This window comes from Durotheca rogersii, assembly GCF_024521655.1.
Source record: "Durotheca rogersii strain YMJ 92031201 chromosome Unknown GGS23scaffold_14, whole genome shotgun sequence".
Taxonomy (NCBI): Eukaryota; Fungi; Ascomycota; class Sordariomycetes; order Xylariales; family Xylariaceae; genus Durotheca; species Durotheca rogersii.
The window spans coordinates 643,896-668,446 of record NW_026251245.1 but is presented as its reverse complement, the minus strand read 5'-3'; the positions used below and the strand labels follow the sequence as shown (position 1 = coordinate 668,446).

The window sequence follows — 24,551 nt, the reverse complement described above, 5'->3', positions numbered from 1 at the left end:
ATCGTCGAAACTCCCCTCGAGAATACGAGTCCGACCGACTTTGGATCCTGGGCCACCGGGGCCATACCCACGCGCCCTCTCTCTCGGGTTGAGAGACCTCTCGACACCGACGATCCGCGACTCTCCTCCCTCCGATAGACATGTCCCCCCTATCGAGCGACTCGCGACGATAGTATGAGGGCAGTCCTTCCTGGCCAGCCCGAAGCCAGTCTTCAAGCTGTGTCTACGGGTTATTGGAATAGCAAGCGTGTCGTCGTTTATATCACCGGCAACGCTCTCGCCATCCTCTCCGGCCCCGAAACCGTCCTCCAGACGATATATGACAATGACGAGCGGAAGCTCGAGGCCGTCGCCTTCGACGAGGTCTCGGGCAAGATAGCTGCGTCTACCGGTGCGACCGTGAGAATCTACCGGCCTCTGAGTTACGGTGACGATGACTCGCCTAAGGTGCTTTACCCTAGTCTGAGAAAGCCGGCCCCCTCCGAAATACCGCATCGCTGATTGTGCGCGCAGTGGGCTTTACAAACATTTTTCGAAGTTGGCCAAGGCTCAACACCCGCCACGCTGTCCTGGGGAAACGTCGAGGAGCTCCTCGTCGGCCGATCCGCCCTCTGCCTCTATGACACCGCCTCGACGCCCGCCTTTTGTCGCTGGCACCAAGAATTGGCCAGCCCCGCGAAAGCGGCGAGTCTCTCATACGACTCGTCGTGTATTGCTTCGGTCGGATACCACGATCGTCTAGTCAAGGTGTGGCGGCGGCTGAATTTTGGCTCCGAGGAAGCGCATTTCGAATTATGTTACCTACCACACCCGAGAGCGGTTACGAGTATACAATGGCGGCGGCCACTGCATGTCGGCCAGACGATCGAAAATGTCCTCTACACGTTTTGCGTCGACAATTTCATGCGCGTATGGACCGGCGCTGATAGTTTCGGCTGCCAGGCATTGCGCCAATGGGGCAAGCTCAACCTGACGACGGCGATACGAGACGAGCCGGGCGCGCCTACATACAAGTCGAGGTGGGCGCTCATCATCGGCCAGCGAGATCTCGCTTGCGCTACCGAGAGGGCGGTTCAAGAAAGGGGGGATGATCAAGAAAAGGACGACGTCGCTCTCCAGTACCTGCTCTCCATCGCGAACAGGGACACGGAAATCTGCGTCGTCTTTGACGGGCACGGAAGCATGTCGTCCTGGGCTTTAGAGAACGTGAGCAGCAAGTCCAGGGGGGCCGGGAACGTGGATAACATTGCCGATGTCAAGTCGAAAGACTTCGATTTTCTGGGGTCGACGACGAGCGAACCGCATGTCGAGATCCTCACGTATTGCAATAAACATGCGGGAAACCTACACATGCTGTTCCATCACTTCGATGGAAAAGTGCTGGTGTTCGAGAGCAGCATCGCCGATTTCCTCGACCCGACCCCCGGCGCGAAGCACCGTCTAATTCCCCGCGCCACTTGGTCCGGACACTCCGCCTCGATCAAGAAGATTGTGCGGAACTTCAGCGGGCGCGCGATCGTATCGAGGACGGAACAGGGAGAAGGCATCGTCTGGCGACACACCGCAGGTTCCCGAATGAAGCTGTTGCGCCACAACGTCATTCCGGAGAAGCGGCATATACATCGAATATGTCTGATTAGGGGCGGCAGGTTTGTTGTCTTCCTGCATCACGATAGCATCTCGGTGTGGGACTGCACCTCGACAACTCATAGGTTGCTCGCCGATTGTGAGTTCAGCATCCGTGGCAAGCCTCTGTGTATCCTCGTTCTCCCTCGCGAGAGAGTAGACGAGATCTCCATTGCGCATCTCGCAACCGTCACTTCGGAAGGACAAGGAATAGTCTGGGAGCTTCATCTACCGCTGCATAACGACAATGCTCCCAACGCCCCAGCTAATAGCAACGGGAAACACCTCTGGGAGTTCTGCAGGTTCCAGTTGGATGACGCCGGGGACCTCGCCTACGTTCTGCCCGTGGACCCGGCCGGCGCCTCGCCCGTAATATCCGGCTTCCTCGACGTATTTGCTCGCGACGTTGCGGTCTCGTATACGCACGAGGGCCGCGTGGAGTTTTGGACCGCTAGAGTTTCTCGAGGGCGAAACCAAGTCGAGTGGCTGTCGACATCTTCGATGGAGACAGGCGTGTCGGAACCCGCTTTGGTTAGCGGGAGTACGATGAAGATAGCCGCCCTCGTGAACAGCGATCGCTCTGAATTAACCATCTGGGATATCCGAGGGGCCCGTCTGGAGTACAAGCAAGACTTCGAGAGCCTTAACACGGTGCAGGATCTCGACTGGACATCCACCCCAGACTCGCAGTCCATGCTTGCCGTCGGCTTCCCATATCGCATCATTCTCCTCTCGCAACTGCGCTTCGACTACTTAAACAAGGGCCCAGCTTGGGCGCTGATTCGCGAGATTAACACCCGGGATTTTACGCCGCACCCCATCGGAGACTCCACCTGGCTTAGCGACGGCCATCTAGTCGTCGGTGCTGGTCACCAGCTCTTCTTATACGATAGGACGTTCGAAACGACCGACCGGCTCATCCTGAACGCGCGCGTACCTCACCGTAGGGATGGGATCCGAGACTTATTCGACGTCACCCAAAGACTGAACGGCCCCTTGCCAGTCTTCCACCCTCAGTTCCTGAGCCAGTGCATAGTGGCGGGGAAGCACGCCGTCGTTCGTCGTATACTGCTAGCTTTGAACCACACACTAAAGTACCACGTAAGGGGAGAAGCCATCGACGATTATTTAGGCCTCGATCTCGCGGAACTCTACATGAGCAAAACGGTGAGTGGTTTGGTATCACGATTTGATTTTGTATTAACTGAGTACGTAGGAAACCATGTCAAATAATGGCCACTCGTCGTTTTTCGTATCCCAAGCAACGTTCGATGACAACGACGAAGCTTTCACGGAAGACGTGGCATTGTCTATATGCGAGAAGCTTCAGAAAGTAACGGTGCCCCAGCTTTCCGGCCATGAACAGATCCAATTGCTCGATATCGTCGAATGCGCAGGGATTGTAGAGGAGCAGCGTCGCTCGATGGACGAGAATGGCGCCAGATTCATGTTGTTCTTCCGACAGCACGCGCTGAGAAAGGGGAGAACTAACGAAATACACATGTCGTGGAGGGAAATCAACTGGGCGTACCATTCCATCAGCCAGGATATACTCGTCGATTTCGTATCTCGTCAGTGCCACAACACAATTCTCTGGGAGGACGCAAGGGAGAGCGGGATGTTCATGTGGCTCACGGACGAAGCAGCCGTGGTGAGTTCGACTTGACGTATAGTTCTAGTAGGACTGCCACTCTAACTAATTCCTAGAAAGCACAGTTCGAGATCGTGGCTCGTAACGAGTACACGAAGAACGATGTGAAAAACCCCGTGGACTGCAGCCTCTTCTACCTCGCCCTGAAGAGGAAGGCCGTCCTTCAAGGGCTGTGGCGTATGGCAACTTGGAATAAAGAGCAGGGGGCAACCCAGAGGCTCCTGGCCAACAACTTTGAAGACCCCAAATGGAAAACGACCGCGCTGAAAAATGCGTATGCTCTGCTCAGCAAGCGTCGTTTCGGTATGTCTCCCGGCATTCCTCGGAGTTAACGGCGCTAATGTGACGACATCTAGCGTACGCCGCCGCCTTCTTCCTTCTGGCCGGCCACTTGCAGGACGCGGTGAACGTGTGTCTGAACCAGATCAAAGACCTCCAACTCGCTATCGCTATTACGAGGGTGTATGAAGGAGACAGCGGTCCAACGCTGAGAAGGTTGCTCGAGAACGAGGTGCTTGATCTCGCGGCTCAGGAAGGTAACCGTTGGCTTGCTTCGTGGGCGTTCTGGATGCTAGGGCGTCGGGATATCGCAGTTCGCGCTCTGGTGGTAAGTCGTCTCACACTACGACCTCTCCACGAGCAAGCAGAAAGCTAATTGAGGGGGAAAAAAAGACACCGGTGTATACATTTCTGGAGACCCCCCCCTCCGCTGGCCTGGACGCGAAGTCGTTTCTAACGGACGACCCGGCGCTCATCGTGCTGTACTCCCAGCTCCGACAGAAGACTCTGCAGACGCTCCACGGGGCATCGAAGGTGACGCCTAGGACGGAGTGGGAATTCGTACTGCACAACGCGAGGCTGTACGACCGCATGGGCTGCGATCTCCTCGGCCTCGACCTAGGTGGGTATCGCGTCTCGCATCTCCCTCGGTACCACGTGTGCGAGATTCCGTTCGCTGACTATCGCGCAGTTCGCAACTGGGAGTTCCTCCGCCACGCCCCGCCGGCGGCTCTGAACATCGACGGGGACATCGACCCCAGAAAGCTGCTCCGGCGCCGCGGCTCGATCGTCGTGCAGGACATGCCCATGAGTTCGCTGGTTCCCGGCGACATGAAGACGGGCGGCCACGGCGCCATCAAGCCGCCGCCGAGCGTTTTCGTCGAGCCGGACGCCGATTCGCTGCTAGACAGCTTCGGTTTCTAAGCTGGTCTGTCACTGCAGCCGGGGGCGGCTTGGGGCGCAGAGAGCATCGCGGGAACCTGCCCGGCTCGGACACGGACGTCGCGCGGGTATTTGGGAGGCAAGCGGCGCCTTTGTATCTGCTCGGGGGAGAGAGGGGTTGGTTGGTTGCACATGGATGGAGAGAATGTGGGTGTACTAGTAAAAGGGGGCCGCGGGATATATTCTGGCAGCGCATCCGATGTATATTGATCGTAGTTTGTAACGACCGTGGTTCCTACGACTCACAGTACGCGCGGGGGGAGGGGGACGAAGGAGGGAGGAGAGCAGTGGAAGATAAATAAACGCCGTGCGGTTGGATACCGTCAGGGTATCGGTACAGCCTGCGCTAGCAGATATTCGGCGTCCCAGGGAACCAGCGGATGATGAGAAATAGAGGCCGGTGTCTGTGGAATAGGTACATAAAATATATACATATAACGCTAATAGACAATTGCCCTGGCGCTTGTGGGTGTCCGTGATAATCGTACTGGTGGTGGCGGTGGTGACGACGGTGGTCGGAAGATGACGATAACCTATATATACTCAGACATCCCCCTCTATATGGCGATACAGCAAGGTTGAGACCGCTAGCATATCGTGATTGTCTAGCTTCTCGCTCCTCGCCCATCATACTGCCACCTCCTTACCTACTTCGCTACCTACCTACCCACCTCCTTACCAATTTTTTTTCGTAGTGTCCGCAGAGGTAGGAACCCGCGATAGCGTCGATACACCTAGATCGTCATTTCTGTACGAGACAGCGCACCCGACAACAGCCCCGGTCCGGCCCAGCAAAGCCTTCCTTTCCCCATCCTAGAACGACAGGAAAACGCGGGTGCTGTACTCGGTGGGGCGGCCGAAGGTGACCTGGGCGGTCTTGGCCGTTAGGTTCATGATGATGGTGAACAGGGTCTGGGACTTGGAGACGCCCTCCTGCTTGCGGTTGATGGAGGCGGGGTAGCCGTCGAGGTCCTTGTAGACGTCGAAGAGGGCGCCGGCGTCGGGGCGGGCGATGGCGGCGGTGAGGGCGCGGATGCGGGCCAGGCGCGCGGGCGAGTCGGCGAGCCACGGCGGCTCCTCGACGTCCGGGTGCGCCAGCGTCAGGTGGTTCGAGTGGGCGACGCGGCCGCGCGCGTCCATGGCCAGCTCGCGCACCCACCAGCTCGTGCACTCGAGCCCTGTCGCGCCCGTCGCGTCGCCCACCAGCAGGTGCGCGCCGACGGCGACGCCGGCCGCGCGGATGCGGCGCACCGCCTCGGCGCGCGACGGCGCCTCCAGCACCGCGCGCAGCGCCAGGTGCACGGGCAGCTTCGCGCGGTCGACGCCGCGGCAGCGGATCGCGTTGAGCCCGACGCCGACGCCGGCGGCGTTGAGCCCGATCTTGCCGACGATGCCGGCCTCGGTGACGATGACGAGGTCGGGGATGGCCGTGCCGGGCTGGGCGATGTGGCAGACGACGAGGTGGGGGGCCTGCTCGGCGCGCCAGTCCCAGTTCTGGCTGAGGAAGGAAGAGGAGGAGGCGCCGCCGCCGCCGCCGCCGCCGTCGCCGGGGGGCACGAGCCAGCCGAGGCTGGTGCAGCCGTCGCTGGGCACGTCGCGGCCGCGGCCGGCAGCCTCGTCGGTGAAGAGCCCGAAGTTGATCTCGGACCGCACGTTGAGCGCGAGCACGTCGAGGAACGGCAGCGCGGCGCCCTCGGCGATGCCGCGGATCTCGGCCAGGTGCCGCGGCGCCAGCGCCTCCAGCGGGGCTACGTAGCGCTCGGCCTCGCGCAGCGCCTCGTCCCAGCCCAGCGCGCACGTCTCCTGGAACAGCTGCTTGTAGAACGCGACGGAGCCAGCGACTTTGTCCTTGGCCTGCCGGCCGTGCGCGAGGCCGATCTGGAGAGGGCCCGGTTAGCATGCGCTATAGTGAAAAGCCGCGCGGGAGGGGGGGGACGGGGACGCTGGCCACAATTTTGCCCCCAGAAAAGCGGTACCTACCTCGTGGGGCGTGCCGCTGCACCAGATCTCGAGCATGGTAGCGGGGCTGCGTGCTTCGAGTGTAGATAAGTAGGTAGGCAGATGTTATTTATACCTAGGTAGGTATTTATCTACGGATTTCCAGTCGGCAGCCCCGGGGTGTTACCTAGTAGAGAGAGAGGGAGAGAGAGCCGTGGAGTAGAAGAAGAGATGGGCACTCTTGGGCGTGTTGCGCTGCTCGTTCACCCTGAGCCGACAGGCATCGCGCGATAGTCGATGGTGTCGCGAGCGCGATAGCGAGTGGCACCCCTACGTGATGACAAATTCCCGATGCTGAGAGAGGAGGGGGGGAAGCGGAGCCGGATAGCGACGCTGGAGGGATGCGACGTGGGATCTGCTTGCGGAGGACTGCGTCCAATGGCGGATTCACCAAGCGAGCGTCGAGTTCCCGAAGGAGCGCGAGGCGGGAGCCCTTCGTGCGTGTCGATGTGGATGAGTAATTCTGTATAGGCCAAGGGCGCGTAGACAGGTGGAATATTGTGCCGTCTTGAATCTGACGATACCTACCTGCCTCCCTGCCCTATACTTCTACCTACCTAGGTATAGCTAAGCTGACCTTGGGAGGAGAGATTCGAAACCAAGACGAGAGCGACGACACCTTGGAGTTGCGCTTCGCGGTGCCGCATGCAGGGTAGGTAATTCGTCTCTCCTCAGCCGTTAGGTACCTAGAATATGGCAAGCTCAAACAGACTTGGCTTTGGATTGACACGCTTCACCCGTCGTCGAGAGTGATTCGTCTCGGTCGAGATCTGTCGTCCTGAACCGGATTCGGAAGGCATGAGGACGTGTCTTGGTAGAGAGCGTTGAAGGGTGCAAAAGGATACATTCTCGACAGGAACTCAGGTGAAGCAGAGGAAGGAAATTTTTCACTTCTAAATCCTCTTCTTGGTTTGGCTCATGTTTCGTGCCGAAGGGATGTTGGTTCGACGTTGAGCTCAAGAATCTCCATCTCAACCAGTCGGGGGGTGACGGTCTCGTTCCATGCCGCCCTTTACCTCTCCAGCAAATCATTCCACAGCGGTTGAGCCGCATCAGCAACGGCCTGCTCTGCGAAACGCAGTGAACGGGGCATCAGGAAAAGTCGAGTTTCGTCGCCCCGAGGTGACTTACTGATGAAGGGTTTCATTATTCGTATGACTAGTGGGACGAACAAGGCTAGGTAATTGCCATTTTCTGTCCGCAGCACCTCGTTAGTTGCATATGCAGATTTACGCGAGCTTACGCATTTATACATAGAGATTACTTATTTTATGAAGTAGGCGAATGCGCAGACCAGTTCTTCTCACGAATCTCGTCAAAATGCGCTGGCCTGCCGCAAAGTCAAGCGAGCATCAGTTGCCGGTTTGCTTCGTTTTGCCCTGCCGTCGATCAATATCATGGAGTGGTTAAGGCGCCGTAGGAACCGCGGCAACGCTAGGTATCCGGCCTTTCGCATACACAGGCACTTGTTGCTACGCACACCGTAGCTAAACATCAGCTGGTTGCTATCCCCCGTCCACCGCCCACTCCGCCAGGCCAGGACCATCGTCGACCGTTTCTACGTGGGTATGTACGTAGTAGCAGCTCCTATCCGTCCGTATTTTGCCCTTCTTCTCCTCTCGTATCTTCACCCTCGTAGGTCCACCGCAGTGCACCTCGTACCTAAAACACGCCCGCTACCACGCCGGTGTAGATGTTCGTGGCTGCGACAGGCCCCGGTCCACCAACTCTCCCGCCAAGCCGTTAGAGAGAAGTCGCGGATGTTGAGATGCGCCAATACCGAGCCCTTCCTTTTCTTTCGCTACGTATGAGCTGGCAAGTTCCGCATTGCGAGAGCCCACGTACGAGTCCACGTACTTGCCGCCATCCCCTGTCTGCCACCGACTAAGGTCGACTCAGCTTCGGCGAGGGAAGGGGAGCCACGAGACGGGGAGGCAGTCGGCGATGCGATCTGCGGAGGGAGGGTTGGGCTGAGTCGCCCACACCCCCCCTTCGCATCGTATACCACCAGAGAGATGTCGTCGCTGCCGACGTGTCTACAAAGCCACTAGCTGAGTATTTAAGACCAGGAAGAGGCCTGCCCATCAATTTCCTCATTCTCTCGCTCGGTTTCTCGTCCGTGTCACGGTGTCTCTCCCCCCTCGCTTGCTACAGAGACTCGTGAGCATAGTCGCGAGGTCACGCGACGACGTCACCAACTCGCAACGCCTTGGCTTCCACGAGCCTGTCAATCGCCTATACCTCACCGGATAGAACCACAGCTGCTGCTGTTCGGCATAATAATAGTATAATCAACACGAGGGCCCGCGAGATAAATCGATCGGTTTCTCCGAAGAGCCAGAGAGGAAATAAACGAAGTAGAGAGAGAGCGCGGAAACCAGACATGCCGGGGACACGCCAGAAGTACACGGGGGCGACCGATATGCAGAACCGCACGCGACAGGAGCGCCACTTCGACGAGACGGAGCGGGCGCTGCCGACCTTCTCGCCGCTCGCGCCGGCCGCGCCGTCGCCCTCGGACCGGGCCCGGTACCTGCTGTCCTACCTGGGGCGTAAAAACCCGCTGCCGCGGCCGATAACGGCCGAGGACACGGTGTGGCTGCTGGACAACACGGCGTACCGCAACGCGCGGACGGGGCGGTGGGAGGCTGAGTTCACGGCGGCGGCCTTCTCGCAGCACGCGTCGTGCGCCGTGGTCGACGCGGTGGCGGGGGTGGCCAGGCTCGTGGGCCTGGGCGAGGACGACCCGGACTACCCGACGGTGGAGGAGCGTGTGTGCCCGTTCGTGCGGGACGTCAAGCCGGGCGCGCGCGTCAAGGTGCTGCAGGCGGGGCGCACGCCGCTGAAGCTGGGCCCGGGCGGCCGCAACGGCATCAGCACCGACGTGCGGACGCTGCCGGACGACCCGGACGGCGCGTGGGCCGGCGCGCTCGTGCCGACGTTCGCGCGCGTGCCCAAGGGCGCCGACGGCATCCTCGAGATGCGCACCTTCTTCGCCGGGCCCGAGGGCTGGGGCGTCATCTCCGATATCGACGACACCATCAAGGTGACGCAGACGAGCGACCCCGTCGGTATCCTGCGCACCACCTTCCTCGAGCGGCCCGAGGCCTGCCCCGGCATGCCTGAGCTGTACCGCGCGATCGCGTCGGCAATCTCGACGGGGCCGGCAGCGGGCAGCGGCGAGGGCGGGGGCGCGGCGGCGGACGACGACGACGCCGGGCGCGAGTCGCCCTCGCCGCCGCCGTGGTTCTACCTCTCGGCGTCGCCGTACAACCTGTACCCGTTCCTGCGCGAGTTCCGCGAGCAGCACTTCCCGCACGGCACCATCATCCTGCGCGAGGCGAGCTGGACGAGCCTGCCGGGCCTGCTGACCACGCTGACCGTCGGCACCGAGGACTACAAGGTGGCGGCGATGAACAAGATCCGCCGCTGGCTGCCGCGCCGCAAGATGATCTGCGTCGGCGACTCGACGCAGTCGGACCCGGAGGCGTACGGCGAGATGTGAGTTTGAGCCATTCTGTTTTTTTCTTTTCTTTTTCGTCTCTCTCGTGCTCGCCCATTTATTTGTCCGTGGACGCGACCGGCTGACCGCAGCATATAGCTACCGCGCGCACCCCGGCTGGGTCCGGCTGATCCTGATCCGCAAGGTAGAGGACATCGCGGCGCTGGGCATCGCAGCCAAGAACGAGCCGGAGCGGTTCGAGAAAGCCTTCCACGACATACCGCGGGGCGTATGGCACGTCTTCACGGACCCGGCGGAGTGCGAGAGCATCGTCCGGGACGCGGTCGCCGGGGTTACTGGGGTTGCCGGGGTCCCCGGGGTCGCCGTGTAGGCGCGATGGGCCGTCGGCGCGCGGAGGAGTCAGTTGCTGCGAAGGGCGCGCTCGCCTCTGTATATCGGTCTCCTTTTTTCCTTTCTCCCCCTTTTCTCCCCACGATACCCCTATTCTATTAGGTATGTAGGTGGCATAGGTAGTATCGGCAGGCGACGGGATGGACTTGTCGGTTCCTAGGTTTTGCTTGGTACCACGAGGATCGTAATCATATAATCATAGGTAGATGACGGTGAGCATTATCATTGCCCGAATTCGACGGCAACGCGAATCCTGCGCATGGAATGACTTCGATAAGCATAACTAAGCACACTTGCACGTAGATATCTATAGAAACATAGATTTCTTGTATGACTACTTATCGTATATAGGTAGAGAAACGCATTGCTCTCGCCGTCTCGTATGAGAATGGGCCCCTTTATGTGATGGCATACTGCAATCGACCTGCGAGAAACGTCAGGTACGTAACCCCCGTGACCTTCCATGCAACCTGTAACCAGGCACTGCGTATAATAAGGTATAACGATGTATAATAACGGATAGGTGGTAGCAGATCACAATCCTTCCCAGGTTCCTACCTGTTGTTACCCCTTATGCACATCACCTTATGCAAGGTACCGTTCTCCGGTCCGACCCCAATGCCGACGCCGTCTATTCAGGTACCTCCTCGATGTATGCCGGGGCTAACGCGGCGGCCGAGCGTATCTGCTAGATGTATATAGATGTATAGGTATATAGATATATACTTATATACGATAGACGCACCCAGAGAGGGTGGGAAGCTCCCCCGCCTCTCCCCGCTCCTCCCACCTCTCCCTACCTTCGACATCCCACATGCAACTATGGGTGGTAGTATGCCTTTATGCGGTGTATCTCGGGTGTAAGGTGGCTGTGTAATCATTCGAGCTCCCCTCCTTCGTTGCCTTCTTATCCCTTCTCTCCCTCGACGTCGACTCTGACAAATTCACTCCTGCCTACCGCTTACTCTTTATGCTGAGACCTCAGTTGCTCCCCTCTCGCTTGATCCCCAGAGCCGCCTGCAGGGCATATCCTCGAATCCAGCCTGTCCCCCGATTCTATCGTCCCGCCATGTCCGCTCTCAAGCGCCAGAAGTCGGCCAAGGATGTGCCTTATGAGCTCCTATACTGGCCCGGCATCCCGGGTCGCGGCGAGCACGTCCGTCTAGCCCTCGAGGAGGCTGGCGCTGCCTACACGGACACGGCACAAATCGAGAATGGTGTGAGCGAGGTGGCGGCTCAGATCGCCGAAAGCAACGTAGGCGACGACCTGAACCCGCCCCCTCTCGCGCCGCCCATCCTCCGCCACGGCGACCTCCTCATCTCCCAGACCTCCAACATCCTGCTGTACCTAGGGCCGCGGCTGGGACTGGTGCCGTCCGAGGAGGATGAAGCCCACCCGGACGCCCTGTACAAGGTTAATGGGCTGGCGCTCACTGCCCTCGACGGCCTGAGCGACGAGGTCCACGACTGCCACCACCCTATCGCCTCGAGCCTGTACTACGAGGACCAGAAGGAAGAAGCAAAGCGCAGGAGCAAGGACTACGTCGAGAACCGCCTTCCCAAGTTCCTCGGCTACTTCGAGCGCGTGCTCCAGGGCAAGGCCAGCGGCGAGGGGCCGTGGCTCTACGGTGGCCAGCTGACCTATGCCGACCTAGTGCTATTTCAGGTAACCTCTCCCTACTCTCCCTTCTCGCACCCCTCTGGAAACGATGATCATCGCGATTAGTGGTGGGACATCTAGGGCGGTAGGCAGCTACAGACGCTGACAAGCCCTCAGTGCATCGACGGCGTCAAGTTCGCCTTCCGGAAAGCCACCTCGGCTGCCGAGAAGTCGGGCAAGTACGCCCACGTCTTCAAGCTGTACAGTGCGGTCAAGGAAAGGCCCCGGATCCAGGCGTACCTGGCCAGCAAGAGGCGCCAGGACTATTCGAACGGTATCTACCGCTACTACGAGGAGCTTGATTTCGGCCCCGAAGGCCGAGACTGATCGAGCGGCGAAAGAGCCCAGAAAAAGGGAGATGCGAGGATTGGGATAGCCTTGAGAGAAAACGAGGGTAGATGTTCTTGCTCATTAGATAGGCTCCGTGAGACAATTGAGGTGCCGTCTAAAGTGATGCTCCGTAGGTGAAAAGGCGGCTGTCCTGCTTTCTCTTTCGGGTTAGGCCTCAGCTCGATATATAAGTTTCAGAAGACAGTTGTGTCCAACCTGCGTCCTCCATGCTTATGATCTCTTAGTAAATTTAATAGCGATGGCCACGCACGCCATGGACGGCTCTAGCTTGCTCCCAGATCCACAGAGGGTGCCCCCTATTTCGGCCTTAGTGACTCACCTGCTGGACGGATGGCTGGCTGTTGATAAGTGAGCAAGTTGCCACGGCACCTCACAGGTGCATGATTAGAGATGGATGAAGAGACTCAAACGAGGGGCCTCGCATGCACAGAACGACGACTTGACGTAGGAGCCTATCACTCGTGGTATCGTAGTTCCATACATCGGCTTCACGTATGCCTTTCGAGCGTGATAGGCACCCATCACGCTGACATCAGACCAGGACGGAAACCGGTGGCACTCACGAGTATTGTAGTAGTACGATTGAGGAAGATGGGATCGATGGAGTCAACGTGACTCTACGGAACTCGACTTCTACTGAGTAGGCTGCCCGTGCCGGAAGTTTAAAAATCTCCGCCGAGTAGGTATACCGGGCGACTGAGTCCCTTAGCCCGAGCTATTGCATGTTACCTCTCCTTCGTGATGGCCAATGGGTGTTTTGCTATGTGTTTCCACCCCTACTTACTCCTGTCCGGATGTCCATCGGATCACACCCTCCCTACACCGGTCTTGACCGCCAGACGAGCGCTAGACGTCGTCCCGTCCCGACTCTATCGCGAAGCTCGATTTACGTAACTAGGGTCTCGAGTCAACGCGCCAGCCGCTATCCTACCTGTATCCTACTAGCCGTCCTAGCTAGCCGTTGTTAGGCAAGTAGACGGGCGACTAGAGACCTTCCCAACCGCTTCGAGGCAGGAATATGCGGGTGAGACGGGTGGCTTACCAGTAGGCAAGTAGAGAAAAATGTGACAGGTCTCTTGAGCTAAAGAGGAAAAACAGGCGACTTGGGGACGAATCGTACCGCCGTGGCTCGAAGAGTTCCCTCTCTTGGTGTCCAAGTGACAGAGTTCCATCAACCCTCACGTCCTAGATGGTGTACCTGCGGTTAGGAGGGAATCGGACGTAGGCCGTGCAGAACCGCTGCCTGCCGCATTTTCGGACCATAAACGAGGGCGGATCTCCTCTCTGGCCTGCCCGAGCCGGGCCCGCCTTGGAGGGAGGCCCAGGATAGCCCCGTAACGAGGCGAGGTCTTTCCACGGCGCTCGGCTGGCTGGCTGGATCCGAACCCGCCACCGGATTCGGCCAGGCGAAACAGTCCCCAGACGCAGCCCACGTCGCTGGCTAGCAGCGGGTGACGGGTGATGGGCGAGGGCACGCGCCTATCGGCGGTCCCGAGGCTCTACCCCCTCTCCTCCTCCCCCGCCTCAGACGCGCAACGACAAGAAATCCGTATGCAGCGTGCCGCATCGCATCACATCCTACGACCGACCGGGACTCCTTTGCGATGCGACTCTGCCCTGCCCTGCCCTGCGTGACGGCCTTCTCCCCTTGCCTTGCCCCAGTCTCCTGTCTGTCTCGCTCTGGGCCAGGAGCTGTCCGGGGCATTTCCATAGGATGATGACGCATCGGACCTCGAGAGCTGCTCCGCGCGCGCCGGGGGGCGCGGGGAGGGGAGGGGGGGGGGGGGTTAGAAGGGCGCGGGACTTTCTCGTGACGCTCTGCGGGACACGACAGAGAAAAGAAAGAGAATAGAAGAAGAAAAAAAAGAATCCCAGCTAACAGTTATTGGACCCTGAATTTAGCAAAAGGAATCGAAATAAAGAAAGAAAAAGTCTAGCCGGGTATATCGTGACTCCATGTCTCCCCCTCCCCCCGCCAAGGCCAGGTCTCACATCATGCGGCCGTCAAATGACTTCCTGAGAAATGAGGCCCCGGTCACATGTGTCGCAGGGAGGCAGGCGTGTCGGCAGCAAGAGGAGATGAGCAGAGGATGGAAAAGGAAGAGAAAGCGAATGGGTAGGGGAGGAGGGCCCGGAGGGGACGGAGGAGACAGAGCTGGATGGAGTTGAGGAGGAAGGGAAAGAAAAAAAAAAGAAAAAAAAGAAAGAAAAGCTGCAAAGCCCTGGAAACTCGGGGCGACCAATTTCGGACGGATCCGCACATCGTGATTCCCGCTATGCCGCAGGGAGTCGCTCTGGCTGCCGACATGCCGACCTGCCCTGCTACGCTCTGCCCTCGCACCCTCGCAGTCCTGTGTTTCGTTTCGGCTCTGACGCTGCGCATGCGATCCCGGGTTGGCGACGCTGCGCGCGCGCGCGATGTGCGAGGGAGGAGGTCAGATGGTATGGTTCCCTGACGCGGCCGTCTCTGGTAGCGAATCAAGCAGCGCGGACGAGGCACCAAAACGGCGGCTCGCAAGGGCGCTAGGCGAGTTGGTAGAAGGGGGGAGGGGGGAAAGGGGGGCAAGAGAGGTTGTGATGCTACACTGCTTCATGTATGTAGAAGTCCTCCTTCATTCTTCTTCATTCACCTCAGGCCTGTGATGGATGCAGGTCTGTAGATCGCGCCGTAGCCTCACGGCGATCGCCCTGCTAGATGGGTCCGCGCCCCTCCGCCCCTCACCCCCCCACGCCGGTTTCGTTTTCTCTCCGTGCCCAATCTCTAACCTCCTCTTCGCATGGGTTGGGGTGGTTGGTGGTTGGTGGTGACGGTGGTAATGGTGTGCGTTATCGACTCCAACTCGCGATGCCGAGAAAACCAGAGGGTAGGGGAACGGGGGGGAGGGGGGAGGTGATCCTGGAGTGCGTTGTCGTGGAGCCCTTATCCCGTCCGTGGGTGTCCTCTGTTCCCAAAACCTAACGACAGCGAAAAATCCTGAATCCTCCCTCTTCCCGCACGCACTAACACGCATGCTACTTGCACTGGCACCTACACGAACCTTGGGCAACACGCGCGCTAACTAGAGAGAGAGCGAGAGAGCGAGAGAGGAGTAATATTGCACTAGCATCGCGAGGGTCCTCTCGCCAGGAACGGAAATGGGCAGCTTGGGAGCTGTCAGATATCACAAAACCACTGGAGCGACGACTCTGGGTCCAACACGTGACGACGTGCCTTGGGAGGTCGCAGTGCCAAGTTGGACTATTCAACTCTTGGGTGCGAATTAGCTGGCCGAATTGGCCCCTACGAGGGAATAAAGGATAGAGAGGGGAAGGGAGGAGAAGAAGAAGAAGACGGTGATGGTAGGGCAGCGCAGGTCTAGGCCTTATTATGGGTTTCAGTTGACAATAGCTACATACTAGGTGCTGCTGCTGATGCTGATGCTGTGCCGTGCTGCTACCCGGCTACCGTACCTACATCGATAGTAGTAGAGAGACGGAAACAAAACGAGGGAATCGACAGCACGGTAATATTTCCGCCCTATACCCCACAGCGGTGAGCACGGATAACCCATACCTACGTACCAGATGAATGAACAGTCCCGGGTTAGGTCGAGTTGGGTCGACAGCGGGAATGGTGGAATCGTAATCTGCGCGTTTGGGTCGAGAAGAAAAAAAAAAAAAAAACCAGTGTTGGGAGTAAGAGAGAGAGGAGGAGGAGAGGAGAGGGGAGCCGGAGAGCTGTTTGGTTAGCTGCTAGCCCTCGGCACCAACGGAGAAGAACAAGAATAGGAACAGCAACAAGAAGAAGAACAGGATGATGCCGGTGATGAAGGTGAAGCTTGTGTTTCGTTGTTGCGACGTCCTCAAAAGGGCCGGTTTCATACACGGGTTTATGAGGCTGTTGTGCAATAATTAACCTGTTATTGGTCTTGGCCTCTTCCCCCCCTTCTCTCTCTATTTTCCCCTAAAGCATGCAACACCAAGGTGGCACGTATATAGATACCCATGCTTACGTGTAGACACGGTATGCATGTCCGTATTACCTACTCATATGTCTGTTATCGCATGTATGTATGTCTCGAGTCAGGCGTCGAGCCTGTCTCGTCGGTATACGGCACCGGGACTGACTCACTCTGCTACATCCCAGGTTCGCCCGCCGCCCCGTGCTATCCTGTCCTGCCCTGGCTGGCTCCGGCTCGTCTGGCTGGCTGGGCCCGGTCCTCGCACGTGGGAACTGGAGGATGAGGCAGAGAAGGAGGAAAAGAGAGAATAACAGAGAGAGAGAGGCTGGTTCTAGAGGCAGTCTGGCCATACAGAGCCGTCTCCCACTACCCCGGCCTACCACGAAACCGCTCACGTAGGTACGCAGGCGTGATTGTGGAGTCCCAGCAGGGCACGGCAGCGTATCCCAGTATAACCCGTACCTACGGTCCATGGGATGATTTGGAAAGCTTGAACGCGACAGCCTCGGCAGCCCCGTTTTTGCTTCTCTCTCTGCTGTTCTCGCCGCCTGTCTGTCTGTCTGGGTCAATAAGGCCCATGCCGATCAATATTGCGGCTTGGTTGGCTAGGATGGCTGGGCGGAGGGTTTTCTCTGCGTGTGTACTATTAGTATGTGTCTCCGTTGCCGCCTTGTCTTCTCAGGGATCTATGAGTATCTATCTCATCGTCTTAGTAGCCAATTACGTACTTCTCCGCGGGTTGGGAGATCTTCGAATTCGGTAATTTTCTGCGTTATATTCGATATTGGAAGTGCACGATTCGGCTCGAACCAGAGAAAAAGAAGGGCAATCATTTTCAAAATACGACCTTCGACGGAATTTTCGATCTCTTTTTTTTTGCCAATTTTTTTTTTTCGCACCGGACTAAATTACTCTAAATTACCCTGTCGGCGACCCGGCTCTCGACTCGGACTGGTGAACCCCTTAAAAGGCCTTGGCGATGCTTGCTGTTTGGGCACACACACACTATGTAGTATATTCGTCTGTACAAGTTCACACACTCCCCGGTATACCCTCACACAGAGGTAGCATGGCTATCGTACTTGCCTACGTACTGACTCGCCGATATGAGAATAAACATGCACGTGAGAACCCCTGATCCTGTCCGCGTATGTATGTACGTACGGATGTTCATCTCATCATTCCCTGGCGGTGATATCACGGTACTGTACGTGCTACCGAAACACCAGGTCATTCAGCAGCCGGTATTATGAATGGAACGGGCCGCCCCTAGTCGCCTACGAACGTAAGACACGCAGTGCCGACCTGACTGTCTCACGTCGAGCAAAAAGGAACCGGACAGCGCTGCGGCGTGTGTTGGCCTCGGGCTACGCTTGCGTCCGCAGGGGAGATGCACAGAGACGGAGGCAAACGATGATGACGATGGCAGGTATGTAGAACAGGGAGAAAGGGGCGGCGAGGTACCTACTACGTAGTAAGCAGATCGTGAGTCTTCACCGACGATCCCGACTTAGTCCCCGGGCATTCCTAACTATGCGGACCTTTGACGACGGCTGGAGCTTCCCAAGTGAGCCTAGCCAGTTCAACGGCGCTGAGGGCTTGCTCGGGTGGTTTTGGTGTTTCGTTTCATAGCCGGCTTTCCTCACTCTCTTTCGTCTGTGTGAGCGTGGTGTGTGCACGTCTCCCTCCCTCTTCCTCTCTCTCTCTCTCTCTCCGTCCAAGACTCCGCCCCCTTGCCCTGCGGTGGAGCCGGCTTTATATGATTTTGCGCGCCATATTCATTCCGGCAACATGGATTCGCACAACTTTAAGCGACCCGAGACGCTGCACTGGGTCGGCCATTATTGGTTGGGCATCGATGTCTCCCAAGGAAGAGACCACTTGGCGGGCTTCTAGCCCTTCTGTTCGGCTCTCCCCCCTCGCGAATGCCGAGTCGTCTCCTTTCGAGTTCCCACTCGAGAAGGTGGTGGCGGCGGTGGTATAATGGGCCCCAGAGGTCTGTTCCCACAGCTAGGCCAGCTGACGTGACGGGGCGACGGTGCCGCCGATCATAGCTCAGCGCGGTGTCGAACCCGGATACGCCACGCCCACACGTCAATCTGCGAGGAGGGGGAGGACGACGGCATCATGACTATCTCATATCCAAAGAGGGAGAAGGGGGGGTGACGAGGAAAGGAAAGGAAACCAAGCATGGTAATGATGAGTCTTCCGTGTGGTACCCTCCCCGTACGGGCTTAGCATGGATAATATCTTAAGACCGAGCGCGGTTGCGAGGGATTAAAAAAAAAGGGCATGTCAAATTTCTAGGATAAGGTCAAGGGATGGGTACAAGTGAGGGCCCGAGAAAGCAGGTAGGTGGTGTGCGCAAGTCTGAATCATCAAGAGGCATCGGATCTGGGTTTTAGACAACATCCTACATATACGCACGCGCTACAGCACGACTCCGCGTTCTCCGTAACCTGTGATGTAAGTGGTCTACTCGCTTTGTGCGTCGGGCCTCTGACGGGCTACCCAAGCCGATCCACACAGCTAAAGAGAGGGGGGTGGGATGCTCGTCGGGTGCGGACGGCCAAGACACGTGGCCGGCTCGATAACCACGTCGTCGAGACCTCATTGATCGTCTTCGTTTTGTTCCCCTTACTCCCACCTCAGCCTCACCAAACGAATCGCGGGCGCGCGCGAGGTGCTGATTCGCGGAGCCTCACGTCGAGCTCGACGGGTTCGAGTTATTCATAGCCCCCCCTGCGCTCACTGGACAGTGGCGCCCAAGCCGTATGCGGGCCGCCTCGTGGTTGGAGGGAGGGAATAACGAGCATCGGTCCACGGCGACGCGAACGCTGCTTCGTATCTAGGTGAGGAGAGCTATGAAGCTATGAATAGCCAGCCACATGTAATCTATGCACATGCGTGCCTACTTGCCGCCGAGGATGGGGGAGAGAGAGAGGAGGGGAGAGGGGGAGAGGCGGGATGCGGGATGTGCGGGATGCGGGAGGCGACAAAGTCGTCAGAGGGGGACAGTAACATATCAAATCCTAAGGCGGTCCCCTCGTAGAATAACGTGTAAGTCGCGCAGCGATGAGTGGTATGCTGCCATGTTGGACAATCGTATTCCCGCCTCGCTTCTTTCTTCTTCTTTCTCTCTCCTTGCGTGCGACAGTTGATAAATATGACATGTCAGTTTCTCCTGAGAGTCGACGGCGGTGGTCCTCCCGAAGCGTCTGTCGGCAAGGCGAGTGGGTTCCGAAGGCTGCTAACTGAAAGAAGGAAACGCTTCAAACTGCCGTGAACCCTTGAGGCGGCAGTATAGCTGGATGTGGAATCGGTTCGGCCTTCTGGAAGCCTTCGTTGGCTCCAATTTCGGCCGTCATTCGTGGGACTGGCCAGGGGTGTAGCGCTTGGCGACACCGAATCGAGGGCCCAAAGCATTCCAGGTGGCCGTGGGTGGCCCACGTGCGGACCCTCGGGGCTGATGCCCTCTGACTCTCGCTGCCTTTTCTCTCCGTCCCGACATATGGGGCTGGATCTCGAGACAGAGAGAGAGAGGCGCAGGTGGCGAGAGGGGGAGAGAGAGGAGAACGAGAACGAGAACGAGAAAGACAGAGGAAACGTCAGAGCCGAGACACGAGGAGGCATCCCGAAATCCTTGCGCCATCGCTGGGCAGCGCTGTGTCCACCGTCGGGCTTCCTTCTTCTCCAAGACACAGATACCTACGTATGTACATACGCAACCCGCCTACGGAGAGAGAGTAAGTAGTGTGGATTCCCGCGATCCTCGTCACTGCCCCCCCCCCCCGTCGGAGTGAGCGGATCGACAGAGCAGTGAGTAAGTCGGCAATGGTGGTAGTTGCTCGACAGAGATTGAGCGGGCGGGCGAGCGCGTGCCACTCGACGTAGGTAAGCTGTGTCGTTGGAGCCGCCGGGAGATCTCGCGCATCGCTTCTCTCGTGTCCTTCGCGAAGCGCGCGTGTGGTGATCGTAGGGAGGCACGTACGTAGGCGAATGGCCATCGCCCGATGTATCGCGATGATGCTATCTGGCCTTGCAATATTGGCGGACGGCCAGCGCCCAACGGGTTCAGGTAGGTGATGCCGACGCTCTAACCCCCGGAGGGATTCACCATCGTCTGCCCCAGCACGCGAGCGGTGGCTGTGAGCCCACTGCGAAACCCCGGGCCAGGCCTGTAGGAGTCCCAGAATTCCTTCAGTCCGCCTCTCGCAGTCAGAAACTCCCTCCCTCCCTCTCTCTCTCTCTCTCGCTCTCTCTCTCTCCGCGCGTAGTGTCTCTGACTGTAAATCGGTTGCGGCGAGGGTCCTCGTATGAAGCGTCAAGCCTCCGTCGACCGGGAACCTGGATGGAAGCACACACATGACGCGGTAGATCGCCAAGTGTTATTACCTAGTTCGCTGAGTAAACGAGCAGACTGATGGGCGGACGGCGTCCCTTTGGTTAGTAGCTTGTACTCGCCGTCTTTTTTTTTTCTTCGTCTTTCCGCCTGGTTCGGTTTGTTGAGACGGACCGTTAGCTTCTCGAAGCAGCCCGTTTCCCGTCTTCCCACCCTACTCATTTCGTCTCCTCTCGCCGTCCAAGTGCCCAATTGAACAGAACAACTTGTTGCCAGGGTTTCTCTGCTGCTGCTGCTGCTGCTGCTGCTGCTGCAGTCTCTAGAGTAGACGATGGACCGATCCAGCTGCTTCGCTCAGGCCCTATACCTACACCCACACACACACATACCTACACACAGACACCTGGACGCAGACAGACATCCTTACATACATACACTTACGCGCGCTTCCGCGGAAAAATACGCGACATACCTACATGGCCACATGCACGTCTATCAGGTTTGTAACTACGTGGGTATGCTGTAGGAGCTTGTAGAGCTGGTGCATGTGCGTACAGACTCGTTTCCGGCAGCAAGTGATAGCTCCCTGGTCATTCCCTGCGGGCACTTTTTTCCCTCTCTTTTGGCCGTAGGTATGTGTGGACCCTGGCCCGGATTCTTGGTAGTGTTGCTTATTGATTTCGCCGTGCCAGGCGGTAGTACTTATTGGACCCTTACGCAGTGGATGCAGAGGGTGCAGAGTGCAGCGTCGTCCTTCCATGCAGCCAGGTTGCTATACTACGCAGTGGCAGTCTACGGACGCATTAGATCAGATGCGCAACCTTGTCGGGAGGGTTCGTCAAGTCTCGATGTCGCTTGGGTGCGTGGCTGTGGTTGTTATGGGTTGGTATGGGTTGGTATGGGTGTATGTATGTATGTGTGCGTGTGGGAGAGAGATGGGGATGGAGCTTGTCTTTTTCCCTCTCTGCCGCCCTCCCTCAATATCGTCAATGTCACCGTCACGCAGCCTAGCACCGTCGCTGACGTACCTATATACAAAGTACATACCTACATACATAGGGACCGGAGAATAGTCCGTTGTTTTGATCCCAGGAGGATATGGTATTCGTCTATTATAGGGAGGGGGGAGGGGAAGGGAAGGGGGTGTATCGGCCTTGTCAGGCATTGCAAGACGACCTCGACTGGGTTGCGAATCGCAGGCACGGGGTCTTGGGGGAATACGTCGTCGGCAGCTCTCCCAGCTCCACCGCGTTGATCCAGGCCGAGACTTGCGTCTATTGCTACAGTAATTTCGAGTCGAGGCCTAGTCCGTGTAAGTATGTGTATATGTACGGGTGAGGAGAGGGCGGGATAAAAAAAATATTTGAAAAATAAGAAATAAGAAATAAAAAATAAAAATAAAAGAGAGAAGAGAGAGAAGAGAGAGTGAGAGTGAGAGAGTGAGAGAGAGTGAGAGAGAGGCGTGCCCGCATACGGCTCGTGGTACATCCATCCATCCATACATCCCTCTCTTACATCCCCATCCCATACACAGTACCTACATCGATATCCACCCGCTACATGGTTCCCACCTGGCAAGGATCATGGTACAAACAGAATCGAGGTGCCCATCCAAAATCGTTGGTGATGGGGTACGTGCGAAGTGGCTTGGCGCCTTTAAAGACAGAAGCGTGGTCTACATAGTGAAATTCCAGGCACACCTGCTAGTCAAGGGTTCCCGGCGCTGTACTTATTTCGGGGTTGAGTTGTTGACAAGCACGATCGACGGCAGAATCAAGTGTTTAAATAGTTAGATGTGCCCGCCCACCTTGGGCTTGTTCACTGCTATCCACTTTGCTCTAAGCTAGACGACGACGAGACGACGACGACGACTCACCACTGCCACTACTACTAGGATCCTATCCCACGACAGAGTCCAGCACTTTGGCCTACCTCTTACAGCACATCCTCCCCTCTTGCTCCCCATCACTTCCCCCCGGGCTTTTAGGTCTGTCATTGGCAGGTCCTTGTGACTTACAAAAACCGCGGCTCAACTCTCACACTCGCTCTCTCACTGTCGTCCTTTACCCTGTCCCTTACATAGTCTCCCTGCTTTCGATACTTATACTTACACTTAATCTGTCTCGTCGTCTTCCTCCCGATCCACCTCCCACCGTGAGAACAACCCCCCCTGAAAGCTCCAAACCAGCCAGCAAGCACGTCGACAATATGTGCGACTATACTCAGGTAGATCCACCTCCGTTGCGGATATCAGGACCCCGCGGACGATGCTGACTCGAATTCCCGTCAAGGTGGAATACTGCTGCCAACACTTTCGCTTCGTAGTACAAAAATGGTGTTCCGTATATGAACGGACGAACAAGGTCTGCGCACCGAATGTCACGCATCTAGAAATAAGGTACGTTGGTTATAGTTCCCCCCTCCCTCTCTCTCCTCCTCCTCCTCTTCCTCCTTCTCCGCTTCCCCCTCTTCCTCCGCCTCCTCTCTCTGTCTTCTCCCCCCTCTCCTCTCTTATCTCTCTATATCTCTCTATCTTCCTTCCCGTCTCGTAACTACGTGCTTTGCGTAAACCGGTGGGCTGACGAACAACTCATACGTAGACATGATGAACTGTGCTGTAAGCTTCCCTCTCACTCCCTCGTCCATGCAGATCCTGCAAGGGTCCTCCTCTTCTGGTAGCCATCGACGTTCCAGGAAATCCCCCACTTCGTACGGCACCCTCCCCCAGGTTGCAGCAGCATATCAACCTCCGATGCAACTGGTAAACAGACGGTACAACCGATGCGCAACGTCTTCCCCCCCTGCCAGCTGCCAATGGAATAACCCTCTTCGCCGACGGGGTCTTTCGCTCCTTACTAACTCCTCCTTAGCTGATTGTCGACCTCGATCACCGCCGGCATGGGAACACATGATTAGACGATCCCCTAGGTCCACGCCTTACATCTGAACTGAAGAAGACTGAAGAAGCCGCCGATTTTCCCTCGCCCTTCCGTGAAGACCGGAACCGCCTACTGGCCTGGCGAGATGCCCTCTTTTCTTTTCTTTTTATTAATTAAAACCCCTCCTAAAAAATACCACCACTGGATTTCGAGATTTTCCTCCACGCTTAGACGCTCAGCACGGGCTTTTCCTTAACTTCAGATTGTATTATCATGCAAACTTACCGCCACGAGACTCGTTTTTCTTTCTTTTTCTTTTTTTCCCTTTTCCCTCGGCACTCTCCCACCTCGCCAAAGACAGAAACAAAAAAAAAGGATTAAAAATAAAAAGCAAGGGGCTGCTGGATACGGAGTTCTAGGACAGGACAGGATTTATTGGGTGTTAAGCGGCGTGTCGACAACGGGTACCTGGAATACATAGCAGCAACACTCCGACGGCGCGAGATGCATTAGACGCGTGGGACAACATGGGACGGGATAGGGGGATATATTGGAAGCCATGGTCGGAAAAGTTACCACTCACATTTTAGGGAGTTCCCTTGTTATTCTGGTCGCGGTGGCAAGATAAGCTGGTGTACTGCTTCTGGGAACAGTACAGTAAGTGACAATAATTGACAATGTGGTTTTGCCTTGCTCGAATCATGCCGGGTTCGTCGACCCCGGCCCTGTCCACCATCCAGGTACAACATGTTTTTTTGTGAACGATTGGGGGGGCGGGGAGTGAGAAGAGAGCTTCTCCCTCCCTTTCCTCATCCTCCTCCGACGTGGGATAGAGCCGGTCAACCCCCTCGCTCGCTTATCCACCCACTCGCGGGAACTTGCCGCTCAGAGATCGGCCTACATAGATGTGATCCCTATCTCGCCTGCTATAATATCGCGATACTCGGTTCCCAGGTGCCTCGGCTTTCTCTCGTATGGAAGATACGGGCAAAAAAGAGCCGCTGTCGCCAAGCCCTCTACCATGGATTC

The 24,551-nt window shown here is 57.3% G+C and overlaps 6 protein-coding genes across 6 annotated transcripts; 4 read left to right on the top strand and 2 right to left on the bottom strand.

Annotated features, from left to right (window-relative positions):
* The first annotated feature begins 9 nt into the window (after nucleotides 1-9).
* On the top strand, nucleotides 10-4,860 carry GGS23DRAFT_114409 (regulator of V-ATPase in vacuolar membrane protein). Its single transcript, XM_051511019.1, has 7 exons — nucleotides 10-447; nucleotides 514-2,793; nucleotides 2,843-3,277; nucleotides 3,334-3,580; nucleotides 3,634-3,884; nucleotides 3,950-4,178; nucleotides 4,248-4,860. Exons 1-7 carry the CDS (start codon nucleotides 175-177, stop codon nucleotides 4,478-4,480), a joined length of 3,948 nt encoding a protein of 1,315 aa, XP_051370958.1. The 5' UTR covers nucleotides 10-174; the 3' UTR covers nucleotides 4,481-4,860.
* A 360-nt stretch (nucleotides 4,861-5,220) lies between these two features.
* On the bottom strand, nucleotides 5,221-6,650 carry GGS23DRAFT_114424 (AAT-domain-containing protein). The gene is made up of 2 exons (XM_051511020.1): nucleotides 6,479-6,650; nucleotides 5,221-6,376 (listed from the first exon to the last, which is right to left on the bottom strand). The coding sequence occupies exons 1-2, from the start codon at nucleotides 6,512-6,514 to the stop codon at nucleotides 5,312-5,314; spliced, it is 1,101 nt and encodes a 366-aa protein (XP_051370957.1). The 5' UTR covers nucleotides 6,515-6,650; the 3' UTR covers nucleotides 5,221-5,311.
* Nucleotides 6,651-8,524: 1,874 nt separating this feature from the next.
* Nucleotides 8,525-10,450, top strand: GGS23DRAFT_114612 (uncharacterized protein). Its single transcript, XM_051511021.1, has 2 exons — nucleotides 8,525-9,997; nucleotides 10,098-10,450. Exons 1-2 carry the CDS (start codon nucleotides 8,880-8,882, stop codon nucleotides 10,327-10,329), a joined length of 1,350 nt encoding a protein of 449 aa, XP_051370956.1. The 5' UTR covers nucleotides 8,525-8,879; the 3' UTR covers nucleotides 10,330-10,450.
* Nucleotides 10,451-11,126: 676 nt separating this feature from the next.
* On the top strand, nucleotides 11,127-12,702 carry GGS23DRAFT_573416 (glutathione S-transferase domain-containing protein). Its single transcript, XM_051516676.1, has 2 exons — nucleotides 11,127-12,015; nucleotides 12,127-12,702. The coding sequence occupies exons 1-2, from the start codon at nucleotides 11,320-11,322 to the stop codon at nucleotides 12,334-12,336; spliced, it is 906 nt and encodes a 301-aa protein (XP_051370955.1). The 5' UTR covers nucleotides 11,127-11,319; the 3' UTR covers nucleotides 12,337-12,702.
* Nucleotides 12,703-19,685: 6,983 nt separating this feature from the next.
* Nucleotides 19,686-21,145, bottom strand: GGS23DRAFT_113612 (uncharacterized protein). The gene has a single exon (XM_051511018.1). It carries the CDS (start codon nucleotides 20,666-20,668, stop codon nucleotides 19,910-19,912), a length of 759 nt encoding a protein of 252 aa, XP_051370954.1. The 5' UTR covers nucleotides 20,669-21,145; the 3' UTR covers nucleotides 19,686-19,909.
* Nucleotide 21,146: 1 nt separating this feature from the next.
* On the top strand, nucleotides 21,147-22,041 carry GGS23DRAFT_113471 (uncharacterized protein). The gene has a single exon (XM_051511017.1). The coding sequence runs from the start codon at nucleotides 21,278-21,280 to the stop codon at nucleotides 21,896-21,898; it is 621 nt and encodes a 206-aa protein (XP_051370953.1). The 5' UTR covers nucleotides 21,147-21,277; the 3' UTR covers nucleotides 21,899-22,041.
* Nucleotides 22,042-24,551: the final 2,510 nt, after the last annotated feature.

Bases quoted from the DNA above. Each gene is read 5' to 3' on its own strand.
- GGS23DRAFT_114409 (XM_051511019.1), top strand. From the start codon at position 175: ATGAGGGCAGTCCTTCCTGGCCAGCCCGAAGCCAGTCTTCAAGCTGTG. The intron at 448-513 runs GTGCTTTACCCT...TTGTGCGCGCAG, and splicing joins GTGACGATGACTCGCCTAAG to TGGGCTTTACAAACATTTTT. The intron at 3,885-3,949 runs GTAAGTCGTCTC...GGGGAAAAAAAG, and splicing joins TCGCAGTTCGCGCTCTGGTG to ACACCGGTGTATACATTTCT.
- GGS23DRAFT_114424 (XM_051511020.1), bottom strand. From the start codon at position 6,514: ATGCTCGAGATCTGGTGCAGCGGCACGCCCCACGAG. The intron at 6,377-6,478 runs GTAGGTACCGCT...GGCCCTCTCCAG, and splicing joins GCAGCGGCACGCCCCACGAG to ATCGGCCTCGCGCACGGCCG.
- GGS23DRAFT_114612 (XM_051511021.1), top strand. From the start codon at position 8,880: ATGCCGGGGACACGCCAGAAGTACACGGGGGCGACCGATATGCAGAAC. The intron at 9,998-10,097 runs GTGAGTTTGAGC...CGCAGCATATAG, and splicing joins CCGGAGGCGTACGGCGAGAT to CTACCGCGCGCACCCCGGCT.
- GGS23DRAFT_573416 (XM_051516676.1), top strand. From the start codon at position 11,320: ATGCTGAGACCTCAGTTGCTCCCCTCTCGCTTGATCCCCAGAGCCGCC. The intron at 12,016-12,126 runs GTAACCTCTCCC...ACAAGCCCTCAG, and splicing joins CCGACCTAGTGCTATTTCAG to TGCATCGACGGCGTCAAGTT.
- GGS23DRAFT_113612 (XM_051511018.1), bottom strand. From the start codon at position 20,668: ATGTGTGTGCTTCCATCCAGGTTCCCGGTCGACGGAGGCTTGACGCTT.
- GGS23DRAFT_113471 (XM_051511017.1), top strand. From the start codon at position 21,278: ATGTGTGGACCCTGGCCCGGATTCTTGGTAGTGTTGCTTATTGATTTC.